Source organism: Symsagittifera roscoffensis, chromosome 1, assembly GCF_963678635.1.
Source record: "Symsagittifera roscoffensis chromosome 1, txSymRosc1.1, whole genome shotgun sequence".
In the NCBI taxonomy this organism is placed as follows: domain Eukaryota; kingdom Metazoa; phylum Xenacoelomorpha; order Acoela; family Convolutidae; genus Symsagittifera; species Symsagittifera roscoffensis.
In genome coordinates this window covers 33,222,635-33,240,855 of record NC_087062.1, presented here as the reverse complement: position 1 = coordinate 33,240,855, position 18,221 = coordinate 33,222,635, and the positions used below count along the sequence as shown (strand labels likewise).

Sequence of the window (18,221 nt, the reverse complement as noted above, 5' to 3'; positions counted from 1 at the left end):
AACTAATTTCTGATTTTGTCGCTTTTTTTCTCATTGTCTGTCGACTATTTGTGCTGTATCGCAGACGGTTTTGTCTTCGTTGCACCTGTGTAGCATGTCCGCAACGCTGTTATTTAAATTCGAACCCTGTGAAGGGAGTGGGAGAAAATAAATTCGACCCAAAAAGGGATGTATGTTTTGTTTTGTCCGTGATGGGGTACGGCTAGGTGCCAGCAGTCAGTTTATTTAAGAGAGCGGCTGTGTTGTCTCTGAAAGCGGAGCAACAACTTAATTGAAATATAGTCGACTTAAGCCCTTGCGGGAGCCCCTATTGTCATAACATGTCTCTATTTTGATATGTCCTCAGAGAAGAGAAACAAAGCTGAGCCTTGAGATGAATTGTGTTGTGATGAGAAAAGATGAATGGTGGATGGTATGAGAATTGGATACGCAGATAAATTGCTAAGTAATATACATTTCACGTGCTATTGTAAAAATAAGAAAGCAGGGAGGGATTTTGAGGGAGTGATATGAAATGCAATTTCCTATATATGACGATGCGACGTTGAGTTCACAATTTGATTTAGAAATATTTCAGTTTTTAATTTTTATTGCACCGGTCTTTTGTTTCCAATTGACCGATATCCGTTCAGTGGATTTCATTTAGCATTCTGTCAAGTCTGATTGTGGGAAGGAAGCAAAACATACGTGGTATCGGTGTGCAATGATGACATTAAATCATTAGAGATTTTTGTCATATCCGTTTGATGATTGTCATGAATGTCAGTATTCCCTCTTCCGGGTTTTATGATTTTTATATGGCAGACCGACAAGCAAGCTCAAAATGCTCATTTTTCTGATGAAATATAGTTGCGTTTCCAATCAACTAAAGGCTTAAAGCAAATAACGAATATCATTGGAAAAATAACGAAAGGTGCAACCTTTGGTAGTTCAAGGGGTAGCATTTCTACAAGCCAAATAATTGAGAAATTATTCTTGTATAAAAACTTTATTTCCAAATGAGAAGTTATCGCCAAAACAAAAAAGCTTCCATTACGCTTCACTGCTGAGGATCTCGCCCTAAAAGTCTTTCAGATTTTTACGCTTACGTGCGGAAAGTTTATGCCCTATTGACCAGAAGGTTTTCCCATCTAGTGGCATTTTCTACGCCCTCTCTGAGGAGTCGAGACTTCCCTAGACCGTCTCTCAATATGTCTTCTCGGTTCGCTATCAGTCCGAATCGATCTCGCGGTAGTCTTAAGTTGTATATGTTTCAAAAGAGGCCTGTCTGATAACTAGCCCCGGAATAACAAATTTGTTTCTTTTGACTTGAGGCAATTAAAGTAAATTTTCTTTAACTTCTTGTGTTCTGTGCGTGTGGGCAAAAACTTTCCCCGAAGTTGTTTACTCTTTCTAAGTGTGTCCCTGGAAATTCGAGGTCCGGTGGTAGCTTTTTAAACTGGATTTACGCTTTCGGGCAGCGTTTCTGAATTATTTGATTATTTTTTTCTGGGAGAATTATACTCGAGGTCTGTCTCAATTTGTTGACAAAAAATAACAGTTTAATCTTCTGACGTGGTGATAGAAGGATTAAAAAAGCCCAACAGGCACAAGTTTCCTACAAAGTTGTGTGGTTTGTATCAGCGCGGGTCAATAATTTTCCCGATCTGATACAAAAATGCAGTATTCAATGTTGGACGTTTATTTTGAAAGTGAAATCGAGAGTGAATGGTGTGAATAGTTGCTATTTTGCTAGAGGGGTTTTCTTTCTTATCTTTCTTTGGAGTCAGACTAGGCTGGGGTCTGTTTTAGTGCACAATCCGTAGATTATTAGGGCTTCTTAATGAGCGAGCGTGCGGAAAGGTTCTTAAAATTAATTGTCAAATATTCAAAAAAAAATGAGTATTCAATTGCAGTTTAGATATCAGCTCGAATGTTTGAATTTGAATTTTCTCAGAAGTGTTACACTAATATAATTGTTTCTATGCAGCCGCAGATAGTTTTGAACATCAGAACTGCTTGTTTTCCAGGAACTTGTCTATTTCAGCTTCTAAAGAATGAACATCTATGTTTTTCTACAGAGGAGACTGAACAAATAAGATTTTTAAATCTCGGGAAACATCTGAGCTGATGGTAAAATTTCAAACGATTATGTACATTTTTTGAAATTCCTTCAAATCTTTTTAATGTTTAACTTCTTAATGGCTTAAAGTCTCCTTCAATTTGTAATCTGACATTGTTGTTGGATGAAATTTTGATAAAACTGCTTTACAATTAGAGCTTGGCTGCTAATCTGAAGCAGCGTGCCTGTCTCCGAGTGCCAATCAGGGCCGCTTTTAATCCCTTTTCAATTGGTGTGCTCTACAGCAGAGTTTGATTGATGAATAAAATACCTCCTTGGACGAAGTAGCTCCCGTTAATCGCAAAACCTCTCTGAACTGTGAGAGAAGTGTGCCACCTGCCAAATTCGATTTTAATTACAAAACACGTGATTATACTAGTATTTCATAAAACCATTGTCGTTATTTGGATGAGTCTCATAACGGCGGTCATTTTTTCGCTTGGATTTACAGGAAAGCATCCAGAATTTCTTTTTCGGTGAGCCAGCTTTTGGCAAACTGATCAAAAATTTTGTTCACAAACTTGATTATATTTTCTTTCAGAAAAATACAAGAGTGATGCAAAAAAACAAAAGCATTAAAAAAGTTAGATCGGTTGGAATCGAATTAGCTTTTGAGTTTTAGCTGCCACCTATTAGGAGGTTTGAAACTAAAAAGTGGAATGCAAGCCAAAGACACAAAATTAGAAGCAATAGAAGCATAATTAGTTTGAAAATGAACTCAATTTAAAAATTGCGAACTAATTGGTCGTTACTCAAAAATTTATGCGCAATCAAGTGAAAGATATTTTGTATAAGAAATATTAAAAATCATCAACTAGCACAGTATTCGTTTACTTGGTTACCACGTTTTTAAACATAATCAACTTAACACCGTACATTTTCACTACCTACTTTTTAAGAGTAATGAACGTAGTTCTGCTGAAAGATACTTATTTAGCTTCGCTTCGGTGTAATATGATGCCAACCAAATACAAGCAGATTTTTAATATATTTCAAAGGCCCTCAATTGATTAAACGTTCTTTGACAAAAAGTGACATGGTTTTCCAGACGTTAGCCGGTATAGTAATTTAAAAAGTTTGCATTATTATCAAAAAGCTAAAAAGCATTCAATTTTAGAATCATTCTCGTGCTTAAACCTATAACGCGATCGCTTTGTTCAGCTTTTTTTGAATTGTTGGCCCATAAATGCAAAACTAAACGGTTTTTCAGTCTCTAGTTACAACCCAGCATCCCGAATTAGGGATGATTGTCCTGGGTGTTAATTGCTACTACACGAGTCAAGTTCTTGTGTTTAGTACATTTTTCAGGAGTCTGAAAGGAAACGTCTTTTCAAAAGAGCTCTTTTAGCGAGTATTAAAGTTTGAATTCAAAATAAATATGAATCAAAAGATAAGACAGAATTTACGCTGGTTTAAAACAAAGTAGATAATGCTCTGAAAAAGAACAGATCAGTTTTGTCTTGAAAGACAGACATCGTTTTTTGAACTCTTTGATTTAAAATGCGGTTTCTTTTTCTGCGTGATTTTATGGCTATCGATGCTTCCAAAAAATATTTAGTTTTTGTTCGGAGGTGTCTTTTCACAAGCTGCCCAATACTTTCCTTATTATTGCATAGGCTCTCCACCGAAGTAAAATTAGAAGCCAAAATTCATCCTTCGACAAAATTTGTTGTCGTAGCAATCCCACTCATTGCCGCATCTCTCTGGTTCCAGAGGGTTGTTGGGAAGAAAAGTTCACGGTTTGGCACCATGCTTGTTATATAGGGAGCCAGAGTAGAGACTTTGCTCGTAATTTTTTTCAGATTCTAAACAGCTTCTGCCACATACGTTTTGAATTTCCTGAGCCATCATATCATAGGACTTGCCAATCTTTTTTTTTCACAAGCAAAGGAAGGCAGCATTTTAAGGCCAATGCTATCTTCTGATTTCTTCCTTAGGTCACTTTGAGACCCAGTTTGTCTTAAGTTGGGAAGGCAAAGTGAGTTGCCATGTCATTTAATACTGGCAAAACCGCACTGGCATCTTCAGCGGTTGGTGTTAAATTCTCGCCGCTGAGCTGTTTTAAATGCCTGATGACATTTCGAGCATCTGGTTTTCCTGCTGAATTGTCGTGATTGTGCTCTCCACGCGTCCCCACTAAAGCATTTCTTTTCTATAATAGCAGATGCTCGACATTTTTGTGTTTGTTGTTTTGAGCATATCCAGTTTTCGGTAAATTCGTTTGTCGCTTGAGATAAATTCGTCCGTGGCCTGATGCTGTATGAGTTGGGTTTTTTGGATGAACCTGTGAATTTGAAAGTTTCATCTTGGTTTTTTTTGTTGTTTGCTCAAGCCATTTCCTTTCAGTAATTATGTGGGTTTAGTGAACTATCTAAATGAAAAAAATGCTAACTTGTCGATAAGGAAGCCTCCTTTTAGCAAGTACATTTGAGATAAACTAAGTTTTTCAATGTGATGCGTGCCTTAATTGGAGGGATAACTTTGGTGCGACAGGAGTTAAGATTGGGAGTTCGTACAGCATTCATGTTGGTGTTAAGTTATGAATGGAGTTAAATTGTGGGGGATTCAAAATGTTTGGTAGTGAAATGACTAGGTAGTAAAATTTAGGGTGTTAAATTGCTTATTAAATTGTAGGACACCCTTTACTTAATCGGCAAAAATTCTTCATATGTAACACGGATAGCCAGTCGTTGTGAACGTAGCACAAATTATTCCGACCACAAAACTTAAACTGAGAAGTTCAAATGGTAACTAAAAAGTAAATGAAAAAATCAAAATTTAAAAAATATCAGAAAATTTGAATTTTAAGATGAAGGACAATCGACGCTGCAGAAATGGTTGCAATATTTAGAGAAATCTTCTTGTAATTTGGTTGCCGTGTAATTTAGTTTGACAAACAGAAAAGTTCAGACCAGTTTTTTCTCGACACAGACAACTTTTTGTTTTTTTAGGAGCGGAAATCCGATCGCTAGGGCATCAATATCAATCATACCACACTTGACATTCTACAAGATATCTTTGAGTTTGTCGAATAGGGCGGAAAAAACACAAACTAATCCATGGCTCCTTTCTTAAGGGGGTGGGGGGATCGGAACAAAAATCCAAGTTGTAAAGTTTTACATCTGAATAATAGATAAATGAGGTTATTTGAAAAAAAAACTTTCTCATGGCCTTGATATATTGACTGAGCTGTCAATTGATTTACGGAATGAGAACGGACACAAATATACTTTTTTAAATCTGGTTCAATTTAATTAATTCGAGGAAGTTGTGCGAGCGAAGGCATTGCCTGTCATTTTTTGTTGACTTTTTCTCAGTCCTTTGTGCAAAATTTCCTTCATGCTTTCTTTGTTTGTCTATGGCAATTAATTGAACTGTCAGTTTTAAGTAAAATTAAACGGAAACGTCAATGCCAATGAGCATAAGTTAGTTTTGTGCCATTCGTCATTAATGTTAAGAGCAGTTATTTAGGAGAACAATATTGTGACACAACAATCTATTTGGACAAGGATATAGTTCAAAATCTTGCGCTCAATTTATTTTTAGAAATACTCTTTCTTCATAAGTGAAAATCGTTGCTCTACTCTGAACGTCAAGCGATTTTTCCCTGCATCTTTAATGAATTGGAATCGCGCACATGGGCACTTGATATATTTAGAAGTACATTTTTGGTTGATTTGCTAGAAATGACGAGAGAAAATGTTTTAGTGCGTAGAGTTGAGTGTTCGAATCCAACAACCTTGCCAATTGGATGAGCTTCACGATGCAATTTGTTCTTACAGAACAAGTTTTTTTTTGAAAAAAAAAATTTCAAATATCTCTCGGCATCCTCAGTTCATTTTTTCTCGGCTTCCTCAGTTTATCAATGCGTTTGCAACTATATTGACTACACCCAGTAAGCTCTTTGCTTACCTTTGCAATTAGCAAGGGCTTTGTAACCGATTATTGAATTTTCGGATAAACAGTTTTTTCGGATAAACAGTTTTCGGATAAACAGAATTTTCGGATCTGACATAGAGGTAACACACCTGCGCGAGGCGGCAAAGGTGATTCGAATCGGCCTGGCACCTGTTAGCAAATAAGAGTTTTTGTGCTTTTTTGGACTATCGTCCGTCTGTTTGTTTGTTTTTGTCGGCTTAGTTTCCGGGGCCCGACTTTTTTGAACGTTCAGCTGTCTTCCAAGTTGCGGTAATACCCATGCTTGATACGACAAAGTCGGGCAGTTCGAATCCAGTCGGGAACTGTTTTTTTGCGAACTGGAACTTTTCGACTATTTGAGATTATTATCTGTCTGCTTATTTTTGTCGGCTTAGTTTCAACAGAAGGGCTTTTTTTCTAGCTTTCCGAAAGCCCTTTGAAAAGTTTTTAATGGTTTGTTCCGGATATTTTGGATATTTATAAAGTTTCTAATGGTTTGTTCCGGATATTTAATTAGTTTCTAGTGGTTTGTTCCAGATATTTAAAAAGTTTCCAATGATTTGTTAAGGATATTTGTCAAGCTTCTAATGATTTGTTCCGGATATTTGAACGTAGTGAAGACTCTTATATAGGTCTTGGTAATTTTTTTGGTTTTTTTTTCAGGAAAAGTTTTAAAATTTGTTCACGCTTAATTTTGATTTTTTGCAGCTTGTTTTTTTTAAAGCTCAGTGCATTTCCTTTTTTTTAAAAGGAAGACAAACTCCACTATCAAACAGCAAAAGTGTAAAGGTCACGAAAAACGTAGTTGACTTCTTGATTCGAAATTGGAATTTAATTATCAGGTTTCACAGTGAAATACAATCATTACGTATTGATCCAGTTTTCTCAAATTGGGTTGATTTCATGAAAAAATGGTCAATAATAAATTGTTCTACAAAAGATGTTTTAGGCCATCTATTTTTTTCTTCGAAATTGGAAGGCGGAGATTTTTCAAAAAACAATCGAGTAGTTTTTTTTTTCTGTTTCGTTGCGTTTATTACTCTTTTGCAACTAGAAGTCGGCTAAGTGTGTATAGTTTCTATGTTTTGTTCCGGAGATTTTTGGGCTTTTTTGCAAGAGCAAATGACTTGAAATCGGGAACTAGGCTAACTTTTTTTCCTGCTAACAACTTTTCTTTTGTTTTACTTTTTCGTATTTTTTTTTCTTTTTCGTATTTGTGGATTTCGTCTTAACTTATGTCTTAAATTGTAGATTTTTTTTTACTTTTTCGTATTTGTGGATTTCGTCTTAACTTATGTCGTCTGATTTCTCATTTTTAAGAGTTGTTGAAAGTAGTTAAGACTCTTATTCAGGAAACGTCTCAAAATTTGTTCAGGCTCAAATTTATACCTATTCGCAACTTGGCTTTTGATTTCTTTCTAAGTTCAATTCATTTGTGTATCTAGATTTTTCTTTTAAATTTAAAAGTTGAGGTTTTTTCAAAAAAAAAACAAGTCAGTGTTTTTCTCTGTTTTACTTGCTTTCATTGACTCTTTTCCAACTCTGTTGGCTATTTTTTCCAAACGCACTTTATTATAACTGGTACGTTTTTAGAGCAATTGGTTTCAAAGCTTTATTTCAATTTTCCATTCAAATATTGTAAACTATAATTGAAAGTTGTTCTGTAATTTATCAACTCTGATTTTTAATAATTTTATTGTTTTTTTTTCGGCTAAACGGTTTCAGTTTATGTTATATCGGTTTGGTCCTTTTTTGTTGGTTGCGCAGTTTCAAGGGCGAAAATTTAATAATTATTTTGCTTAATTCAGGGAACAAATTTTGATTTTATAATTTTTTAGCTTGCTTTTTTCTTACTAGTTTAGTTTTTGGCTTAACGAGGGTCGACTCAAGTTTTTTAGCTTTTGTTGACCTTCTCAATGCTTGTTAAGATGTTTTTGAACATAATCCGAGACGAAGTTGTGAATTTTTTGTAGATATTTTTTTCGAATTTTTCAGTCAAATAATTTTGTTTTCTTTATTATCTCGTAATGCAATGTTCTAATTGTATCGCAAGAGGTGCGAAAATCAGTTTCGCCTCTGTGTATAGATTTTTTCTAATCCTTTTTCGAGGAAAACTTCTTGAATATTTTTAATTTACAAAATTACTATCGAATATGTCTAAGTTATGGGCTTGTGTTCATCATATCATCACACCTTGAAAAAAAATTCTTTTTGAATTTTTGCGCTCTAGTAACGAATCTGAAAATGCATTAAGGACAGTAGTTTGCTGTGCTAGTATCACAGCATGTTTTGACCACATTCATAAAAAACATAACATAAATAAATTTTTCCATTTCTTCCAATCAGTGTCGTTTTTTGTGCGTGGTGCGATGAGAGAATTATTCAAACGCGTAGAAAGTTAGTGAGTTAGGCACGAACGGTAACAAATGTAAATGTCATTTGTCTATTTGTGCACAGTCTTTTTAAAACTTTTTGTTGGAAATTTTTTGAAAAAACCGTAAAGGAAATTTTCAAACTATTTTTCTCTTTGGTAATAATAAGTTTTCTTTACCTAATTGACCTATTTTTGTAGAACGAACGTTACTCGATCAATTTAATTGCTAAAAGATAGACTGAAAATCAAAAACTGGGGAAAATTTATGTCGTTCGAATTGCGACTGAAAGGGTTTTGATATGATATATCACTCAACGCGTTCCGATGATTATTTAAATTGCCTGACTTTGCGTGAAAAAAAACTACAACAAATCTGAATACAAATTTCTTCCCCAGTTTCAATGGTCGAAACAAATCAATGTTTCCAGCGGAGCTCCAATTTATCATGATGATTAAAATGAACTGGAAGCGCAAAAGCGGCTACGCATTCAAGAGTCAATGAACGCAGTGAAGACTCTTATATAGGTCGTGAAACTTTTTTTCAGACAAAAGTCATGAAATTTGTTCACGCTCATATTTGCGTTTTGGCTATTTGACTTTTGATTTCTTCGTTTTTTTTCTGCTCTTTTCCTTTAAACTCCACTATCGAAAATCAAAAGTGTAAAGGTCACGAAAACGAAATTGACTACTGGTTTCGAAAGTGGATTTTCATTTTCAGATTTTCCATCGGAAAAAAACTTTATCCATTGATTCATTTTTCTCATTTAGCTAATTTGATCAAAAAAGGCTATGTATTTCTTATTCGAAATTGAATGTATTTGATATTCGAAAGTTGAATGTTTCAGAAAAAGAAAACGGTTCTTTTTTGTTTTCTTGCGTTCATTGACTCTTTTCCAAATATATATACATACATACATACATGCATACATACATACATACATACATACATACATACATACATACATACATACAAACATACATACATACATACATACATACATACATACATATACATCATATATATACATACATACATACATACATACATACATACATACATACATACATACATACATACATACATACATACATACATACATACATACATACATACATTCATACATACATACATACATACATACATACATACATACATACATACATACATACATACATAAATACATACATACATACATACATACATACATACATACATACATACATACATACATACATACATACATACATACATACATACATACATACATACATACATACATACATAAATACATACATACATACATACATACATACATACATACATACATACATACATACATACATACATACATACATACATACATACATACTTACATACATACATACATACATACATACATACATACATACATACATACATACATACATACATACATACATACATACATACATACATACATACATACATACATACATACATACATACATACATACAAACATACATACATACATACATACATACATACATACATACATACATACATACATACATACATACTTACATACATACATACATACATACATACATACAAACATACATACATACATACATACATACATACATACATACATACATACATACTTACATACATACATACATACATACATACATACATACATACATACATACATACATACATACATACATACATACATACATACATACATACATACATACATACATACATACATATATTGGCTATGTTTTATTTATAGCGTTATATCTAAATTTTGGATATATGGGAAATAATATGATTATTTTTGATTTTGAGTTCTACAAAGTTTCTGCAAATTTTTGTTTTGCAATTGTTAGTAAAATATACTGTTTTTCTTAGATATTTTTTTCAATTTTTTTGTTATAAGGAAGCAATGAAAGTACGCTTGTGTCGAAATGTTGCTGATGGACTTGTAGTTCATTTATCCCCTAAGTGTTTTGCAAAAATTCTTAATCGTTTGGAGGATTTGGACTACGTTGTTTTGTGAACGAAACTCATTTTTTGTCTTATTTGAATTTCTTTGTTATGTGAAAAAATGTTGTGTTGTGTATTTCTGATAGCCCGTATAGTTTTAATAGCTTAAGTTAATTGATTTATTTAAGAATTTTATTTTAAACATTTTGAATTATGAGTTTTTCATAAATGGACTGTTTTTTTTATGTTCTAGATTCGGAATCTGGTGGTGTGTCGTCTGCAGTTGACCAACAGACCCTGCTTCTTCTGAGGAAGAGAGTCCACGAGTACAAAGTCGCCGCGCACCAGGCCAACAAGCAGGGAGACAAACCAGCTGCACTCAAATACGTCCGCGTTATCAAGGTATGATTGATTATCTTAATTAGTGAAAATGAACGATGTGAAAACATTTCATTTATTTAGGTCGTAATAATTTTTGTTACGAAAGTCGTAAAATGTTGTTGCGCTTAAATTTGATTTTTTGCAATTGACTTTTGAGTCATTTTTAAGTTCAATTTAAATTAATTTGCCAAAAAGAAGGCAAATTACGCTCTCCAACAACAAAAGCTCACCCGAAGGGCTATGGTTTTCTATAAAAAACGTGATGACTTTCAATATGGACGGTATTTTTCAAATTCCCGGCGGAAAAGAACACAATCATAAATTCGAAGAGTTTTTATTGTGAGTTATCTTTTTTTAAAACTTTTTGTTTTGGTCTTCTTTTGCTTATTGACACTTTACAGCTGTCTTCTGACTATTTTTTCACAATTCTTTGGTTTTGATTGATTAAACTGCGACTTTTTTTTCTTGCAATTCAATCTGAAGCTTAAAACAAAAAGATCTAATTGATATTGCTCGACCGGAATTAAGCGAAAGAAGTTGTCTGTTCCGAGGAATTTCTCAAATTACGAACTTTGCATGCTTTGGTTCTCATTTGCTTGCTTTAAGTTTGTTTTATTTGCTTAAATGGTCATTTTTGATTAAAAGTTCCGACAATTGTTTTCAATTTCAACAATTATCTAATTTTTGCTCGCGTCTCATCGTAAAATTTTGAAGTCAAAACGGTGATCGTATGCATTACTCCCATTAGATCAATTGAAAACAAATATGTAATATTTGGAGTTTTCGCTGCTTGAGACAACTGGCGTCATGTTTGAATTAGGAATAAAAAAGGAAAGATAAGACAGTTTTGTTTGGATTTCTGGCTGTGAACTAATACCAATTTTTTTGCTTGAACATTAATACTATTCACATCTTAGATTTAAAAATGCCTTTGATTTTTTGCCAATTGATTGTAAGTGTATATAGTCCTGACCATTTGAAAAATGTGTAGGAACTTTGTATTCGTGCGTTTTAATTTTTTTGTTTTTAACTTTTCGTTTTCCACGCAAAAGTAGTTACCACAAATAATCATCGGAATGGGTTGAGTGATACATCATATTAAAGCCCTTTCAGTCGTGATTTGAACATTTGAAAATTTTGAGTTTTAGTCCAATTTCGAGCGAGTAAAGCGATCGAGTAACGTTCGTTTTATAAAAAAATATTGGCCATTTAGGTTCAGGCTAAAAAACTTTACTTTTCTAAAAAGAAAACCAGTTTTGGAAGCTTTATTAAGCTCATTCTCGGCCATACAATTTTTCATTCAATTTTGAATTTTTACTGCAAAAAATTAGGTGAAAGAATTTTTTGTTAATTTTTTTTTTAATTTTTTGAAGACAATTGTAGTGTTTTATGCCTAATTCACTACTTTCTTCGCAATAGCGTAGCGCCACAATCACACCACTCAGAAGAAACGACGCTAATTTGAAGATGAAAATTTTTTTTTGTACTACCTTTTTACGAATGTGGTCGGAACATTCTGTGCTACTTGCACAGTAACCGGCTATCCTGGTTTTTAATCGATTCCTGAAAAAATGACCAAAATACTCTGAACTTAAATCTTTTATTTGCTGCTCAGATGTCTAGACATCTGTGTGTCAAAAGTGCTTTATAAAGATATGAGTTCACTCATCCGCTGCTTTCGGTATGCGATTGCTGTTTAATAACTGTCTAGCTGCCCTAGCAGCCAATTCAAACAAAAAAGTTCTATTTTTAAAAATAAGTGAAACAAAAGAACCAAAAAATTATAGATTACCAGGCCAAATGGATTAAAAGAGGCCAGTTATGTTAACTGAATTTTATTTGACACGTTCAACTGTTTGGCTATTGTTTGTTGTGCTGCTTTTCCAATGTAGGTCCTTTGTCAAAATATGTTTCATTTTTACCCTTTGTTATTTAATGCTTTAATTTCGATAATCTGTTCTAGGTAAACATAATTATAACCAGGTGTTCACGATGCTATCAAGTGACCAATGAAAAGCGTCTGTTAACTGATTCGCTTGAGACATTTTTAAAGAAGAGGGCTGCTGTTAAGCTAAAATTTGAAGAACGTACCATTTAGGGATTTGAGGAGGTGATATCGGCAGTGGAGACGGGCAAGAGTGTGGACATCTCTAACTTACCGGGGCCCCCTCCACTGGTACCGGGTGGCAATCCCTCGACTGACCCCAGTACAAACAACGCTTTCAAGTCGCCTTCCACCGATAACTCCAGTGAGTTTGCTTCCAAACCACCTTAACTGGTCGCATATTACTGCTGTCGTTATTAAGTGTCATTGAATAAAGTGAAGACACCTAATTAGGTCGTGTTTTATGTTGTTTTTTCAGTTAAAATTTGATCAGTCTCAAGTTTGATTCTATGCGATGTGGATTTTCATTTTTTCTAGTTCAATTCAATTTCATTTGCTAAAAAAAATAAATTAAAGAGCCTCTTCAAAACGTGATATACTTTTAGTTTCTGAAGTGGATTACAAATTCTAGATTTGCCAGCTGAATGAAAAGAATTAACTTCGGACTCCGTTTTCTCTAATTGGCCATAAAAAATTTTGAAATTAAAAGAGCTTTATCATGGTGTATTTTTTTTCTTCAAAAAGTGAAGGTGAAATGTCCAGAAAAAGTCAGTAATTTGTTTCCAACAGTCTATTGGCAGTTCTAAACTTCGCGCTTTGAACAAATTCCAGCCACGGCAACTAACTCTGTAGAACCAATATAATTTTTCAGGCTTGGCATCTGCTGCGAGCAGTGACCAGCAACAGCACCAGTCGCCAATCCGACAACCTCCCCCCGTCCCAATGACTTCATCATCTTCCCATCAACTTCCTCCCCATACCACAAACATCCAACAGCAACAACAGCCCTCGTCGGGCGATGAAAACATGGATGCATTGGTTACTAGGATGAATGTGTATAAGGAGGCGAGTGAAAAGGCAAAACAAGCGGGAGACATGAGCAAAGCCCGTAGACAGGACAGATTGAAAAACGTAAGAGTTGCCTCTTTTTTGCTACTGGTCTCCGGCCTCAAAATGGCAATACGTCTTTTTTGTGTACCTCAGACACATCGCAAGTTGTTTTTTTTTTGCATTTTTGATGTTCTCTGGTCTGCTAGACAAAGCTAACTTTACGCAATGATGATGCATAGTAATTGATGGCTAGCTTCAAAGATCTTTACGTAATGATGGGTAGCTTAGAGTACAGAATGTAAGTTTTGGATGTCTATTATCAATGTATCGAGAACGATGCTCTCCCATAAAATAAGCACCATAAATTGATTTGTTTTAAATCAATGCAAAAAGAAGACATTTACGGTTGAAATGGCGAAATCACTTGTAAAGGCTATTCAGGTAAATGTTTTTGCAGCAATATATGGACGCCATCAAATCGTACAGAAACGGACGAACAGTGGACTGGGAGGGACTTTCAAATCCTCTCGGATTCCCGCCGCTGCCCAACACAGCAGCCGCTGCAAACAGTGCGGCAGCAGGACAGTCTGGAGGGGCAATGGGAGGCAGTGGTCAGCAGGCCGCAGACTATGACCCAATAGCATCTCTCCTAAATGCGGCAGTTCAACAGATCAACAATGAGTCACCACAGACCAGCTCTGCCTCCTCGAAGTCTCGTAAGGGATTTCGGCATTTTTGTCTGCACCAAGAAAGCCTAATTTTATGTTCAATTTTCAAATTCATTTAACACGGAACTCAAATTATCCCTTTTAATATAAATTGATAATTTTGCTCTCGAAAAGATAAAAGGATGCAAAAATCTTGATGGTTTTGCAATCAACGGTATAGAAAATTGATTTCTTCTATTTTTTACCAGCGGAATAAGGAAAAGAACTTTTCAACAAAAGAACAAATTTTTTCATTGGTTTGTTGGCTGGTTCTATTGCAATGGGTTATGTTGTCTCTAGACATTGCTGGGCCAATATCAAGATCCGTAAAAGGATTTTGTCCTCAATTTTCAAGTAGGTTGCAATCTTCATCTATTCCATACGTTAGGCGTTTGGCCTTTCTGAATTTTCAAGCTGGTCTCAGACAACCGAATCTATAGCGTTCGGAGTTCACTGCATTTGTGTATTTCAGAAAGCGGAGCTCCCTCTTTCACCTCTGAGTCATCGCCAGCCGCCGCCGCAGTCAACTCGGAGCAGCCCCCTACTAGAGCACCTCCTCCTGTACCACCGAATCACCCCTCCAAGCAGGCTGCAGCTAGAACGCAACCAAGTGCAGCAAACGCACAAGGTTACACCCGTTTCTTAGAATTTATTACTTTTAGATGCATCGCGATACCATTTTCTTTCAAAAATTGCTAATAGTCGAAACCTTCAAAAAAGCTCACATTTATAGTTTTATTTAGGAAAAAAGGGACTCACTTAGTTTTTTTCTCTTTTTTGACTTCGATACACCGTAGTGGTTTGTACTAAGAAGCTTTGGTATAAGTGAAGCATTATACAAACATTGTTTTTGCTCTAGCGCCACCCAATAAGATCCAGATGACAGTTGATTTTCTGGAGAAGCGACAGCAACAGTATCGAAGTGCTGCTATTGCTTGCAAGAAGCGCAACGACATTGAAGAGGCCAAGAGATACCTGAAACTATGCAAGGGGTTCGACCCCATGATTGCTGCTGCAAAGTTGGGAAAACCAGTTGATTTGGCACAGATTCCCCCAGATCTTTCTGGTAAGGATTGCAACTATATGCTCTTCAAGCTTAAGTCTATTATTTTCGTGTCAGTCTCGAAGGCTCACAAATGTAATATTCTGTTCTATCGTTGAGATTTTTTCCTGTCTAATCATCTGAAATTTAGCAAGATTAGATGATTACGCTAGCGAGCGTTTTACTACGAACCTTCTTTTTTTTCTAACCTAACTCGCAAATAAAAGTGTTTACTTCTGTGCTTTATTTGTGGCTAGTGTTTGTGATTGACTAAGCGTCCGTGGCTGAGTGGTTATTGCGCGAGACTCTTAATTTCTAGGTTGGGGTAGGCTCGAGTCCGAATTTTTAGGCTTATTTTTACTTGCTCTTATTGAACTTTTTAGAACTCTAGAGCTGCTTTTTGTCCTGTTTTGGCTAGTGTTTGCGAAGCGCAGCTTGGGCTCTGTCTAATTTTTGCTTAATTGTATAAAAAAATTTTGCAGTTTTTGAAAGCATGGCTATTCTTTCAGGCTACAGAGTCGCAAGGTTTTTCTCGGAAACTTTTTCCAATAGAGGAAAAGAGAAAAAAAGGAAAAGGCTTTTTACATTTTTGCGTGACGCATTTGCTTTTGAGAGCAATTTTGAAATCATTTCAGAGTGATGCTTTCGATTTTGTCTGGAGGATGGCTATTCTTTTCATATCTTTGATTGCGGGGGAGTGGTTTGGACACTAGGGTCAAAACGGGAGGTCTATGAGGAGGAGTACCTATTGTTAAATCGATTTTTCCAAATTAATGGTCTTCTATCATCTATGCATTTAAAAGCGGGCGAAATATAGAGCGGGATTCGAAGTTTTACCTAAGGGTAGATACCTTTGAGAAGGCAAGGCTATTATTTTTTGCTGTATTTCACGCAGACAGAGGTTGTAAGAAGCGATAAGGCTGTGGTGGTAATCCGAATTGAATTCCCTCACTTATGACCAGGAAGGGGCAGCTTAATTGCATTATGCTGTAGTGGGTTGAAGGGCCGAGAAAGCAGGAAGCATGCTGCTAGTTAGAATCAAATCAGTGGCGAGGTTTCTTGTCTGGCCTGCTGTTGCTACCTACCAGCGTCGACAGAATTCGACGAATTTATTAAGAAAAAATAATTAGTTCACTAGGGTATCAAATTATTTTGAAACATGTTGCGAGAAACACCAAGCAGTCCCTTTTCCGAGCTAGTGGTCTGACATTATATCATATGAGTTTAGCAATTCGATTATGCAGTTAAACAAGTCGCCCCAGGTGTTCGTTGGTTAACTTGTAGTTTTTTTTGATATTGTTGTTAGAATTTTTGTCGCGAATATAGCTCTTCATTCATAGTAGTAATTGAATGATTTGAAGAGATAATATTTTTCAATTAGCTATTTGATAAATTGAAGCTCCAAAATTGGAGTCAATTTTTTGTTATTGCCCTTTTAGTTTTAAAATGAAGGACTAACTGCGTGAAATTGAAATGAAACTGTCCTGAATCATAAAAAAATTACAATGAAGCTTGTTTGTTTGTTTGTTTTTATCATGTATGTTCCAAATTTTTAGGAACACTTAAAGCTGCCAATGCTTCTGCGGCAAACTGTGCCGGCGGCGTTCTCTCTGGAAACACACTGGTCATACCGGTGGAGCAACCAGCTGTCCCGAAGCACAACGCCGACCCAAAAGAGGTAGCCAGTCTGTTCCTGTCTATCGAACAACAACTGCAGCTTCAGATCAATAAGTGCAAATACGACTCGGAGTATTATGCAAGTATAGGAGAGATTGCCAATGTGAACAAAGCGGAGAAAATGCTGCAATGCAGTGCGGTAGACTTGAATGTAGTGCAAGCGTGTAGACTGAGGGGAGAGTTGCCGCCCAAGATGCACTATGAGCAACGTGCCTTCACTAAAATAAGGTAAACATCGTCCAGTTTATTGAATCGGCGATAGTTTTCCTCATAAGACCACTTATGCCAGCACGAGCACAGTATCTATGATCAAATTGATCGAAATTTTGCTGTGTCATTTCTCAGAAGACTAGCCAATTTATTTCCCAAACAATGGGTGTCACTGCTCGTCCCGAGACCCATGTCCCTGTGGCCAGCATCTCCGTTACATACAAGAGTGTGCTTAAGCATACTGTACAAATCAGCGTTAAACGTCATCTTTATTTGGTACTGTTTTCTGATAAGGGTAAACAGTGATCTGAACGAGGGTGAGTGTGAGGTTCTGGTGTCGCGGGCGATCAACCTCCCATGTGCAGACGGGACCAAACCCTCCGAGCTGTCCACCTTCGCCAAGTGGTCTTTCCCTTGGCCATCTGTGAGTACTTACACAAGACTTACATTCAGTTTACAATTATGATACATCATTTTTAACAACATCATTAAGCCTTCGAATTATGCTGAAAAGTTAAAAAGTTTTGAATCCTAAGAATACATGTTTACACCCGCATAGCTTGTGTTAGAGTATGAAATTTCTAAAATGCGTCCGCTCTATAAATTGAGTCATGTTAGTTGGTAAATTTCTTTTTTTTTTCAAATTGACTGGTACTGCTAATGCGTCATAATTGGCGTGCGTCACTTCTGAAATTTTGTAGACTCAAAGTTTTACTCATTCAGTTTTCCCCAGTAGCGTTATCTACAAAAATTGTAGAAAAATAACTAAGAAAACAAAAAATAAAACAATTTTTTTTTTCAAATTTTCTGGCAGAAGTTTTAATTTCCAGATGGCGCTAAAAAACTCCAAAAACTTATTTACTTGAGGAAAACTCAAGCAAAAATAAGCTATTGCAAGCCTGCTGG

General features: G+C 35.5%; 1 protein-coding gene across 3 annotated transcripts in view; it reads left to right on the top strand.

Annotated features, from left to right (window-relative positions):
• LOC134843102 (coiled-coil and C2 domain-containing protein 1-like) overlaps nt 1–18,221 on the top strand; it is a 58,293-nt gene that overhangs the window by 37,107 nt on the left and 2,965 nt on the right. For all 3 annotated transcript variants that reach the window (XM_063859587.1, XM_063859586.1, XM_063859585.1), the window contains 8 exons: nt 10,617–10,765; nt 12,843–12,993; nt 13,501–13,760; nt 14,137–14,395; nt 14,859–15,014; nt 15,246–15,452; nt 16,985–17,333; nt 17,610–17,739. In XM_063859587.1, coding sequence (XP_063715657.1) covers nt 10,617–10,765; nt 12,843–12,993; nt 13,501–13,760; nt 14,137–14,395; nt 14,859–15,014; nt 15,246–15,452; nt 16,985–17,333; nt 17,610–17,739 — 1,661 coding nt within the window. The remainder of the gene's footprint in view (nt 1–10,616; nt 10,766–12,842; nt 12,994–13,500; nt 13,761–14,136; nt 14,396–14,858; nt 15,015–15,245; nt 15,453–16,984; nt 17,334–17,609; nt 17,740–18,221) is intronic.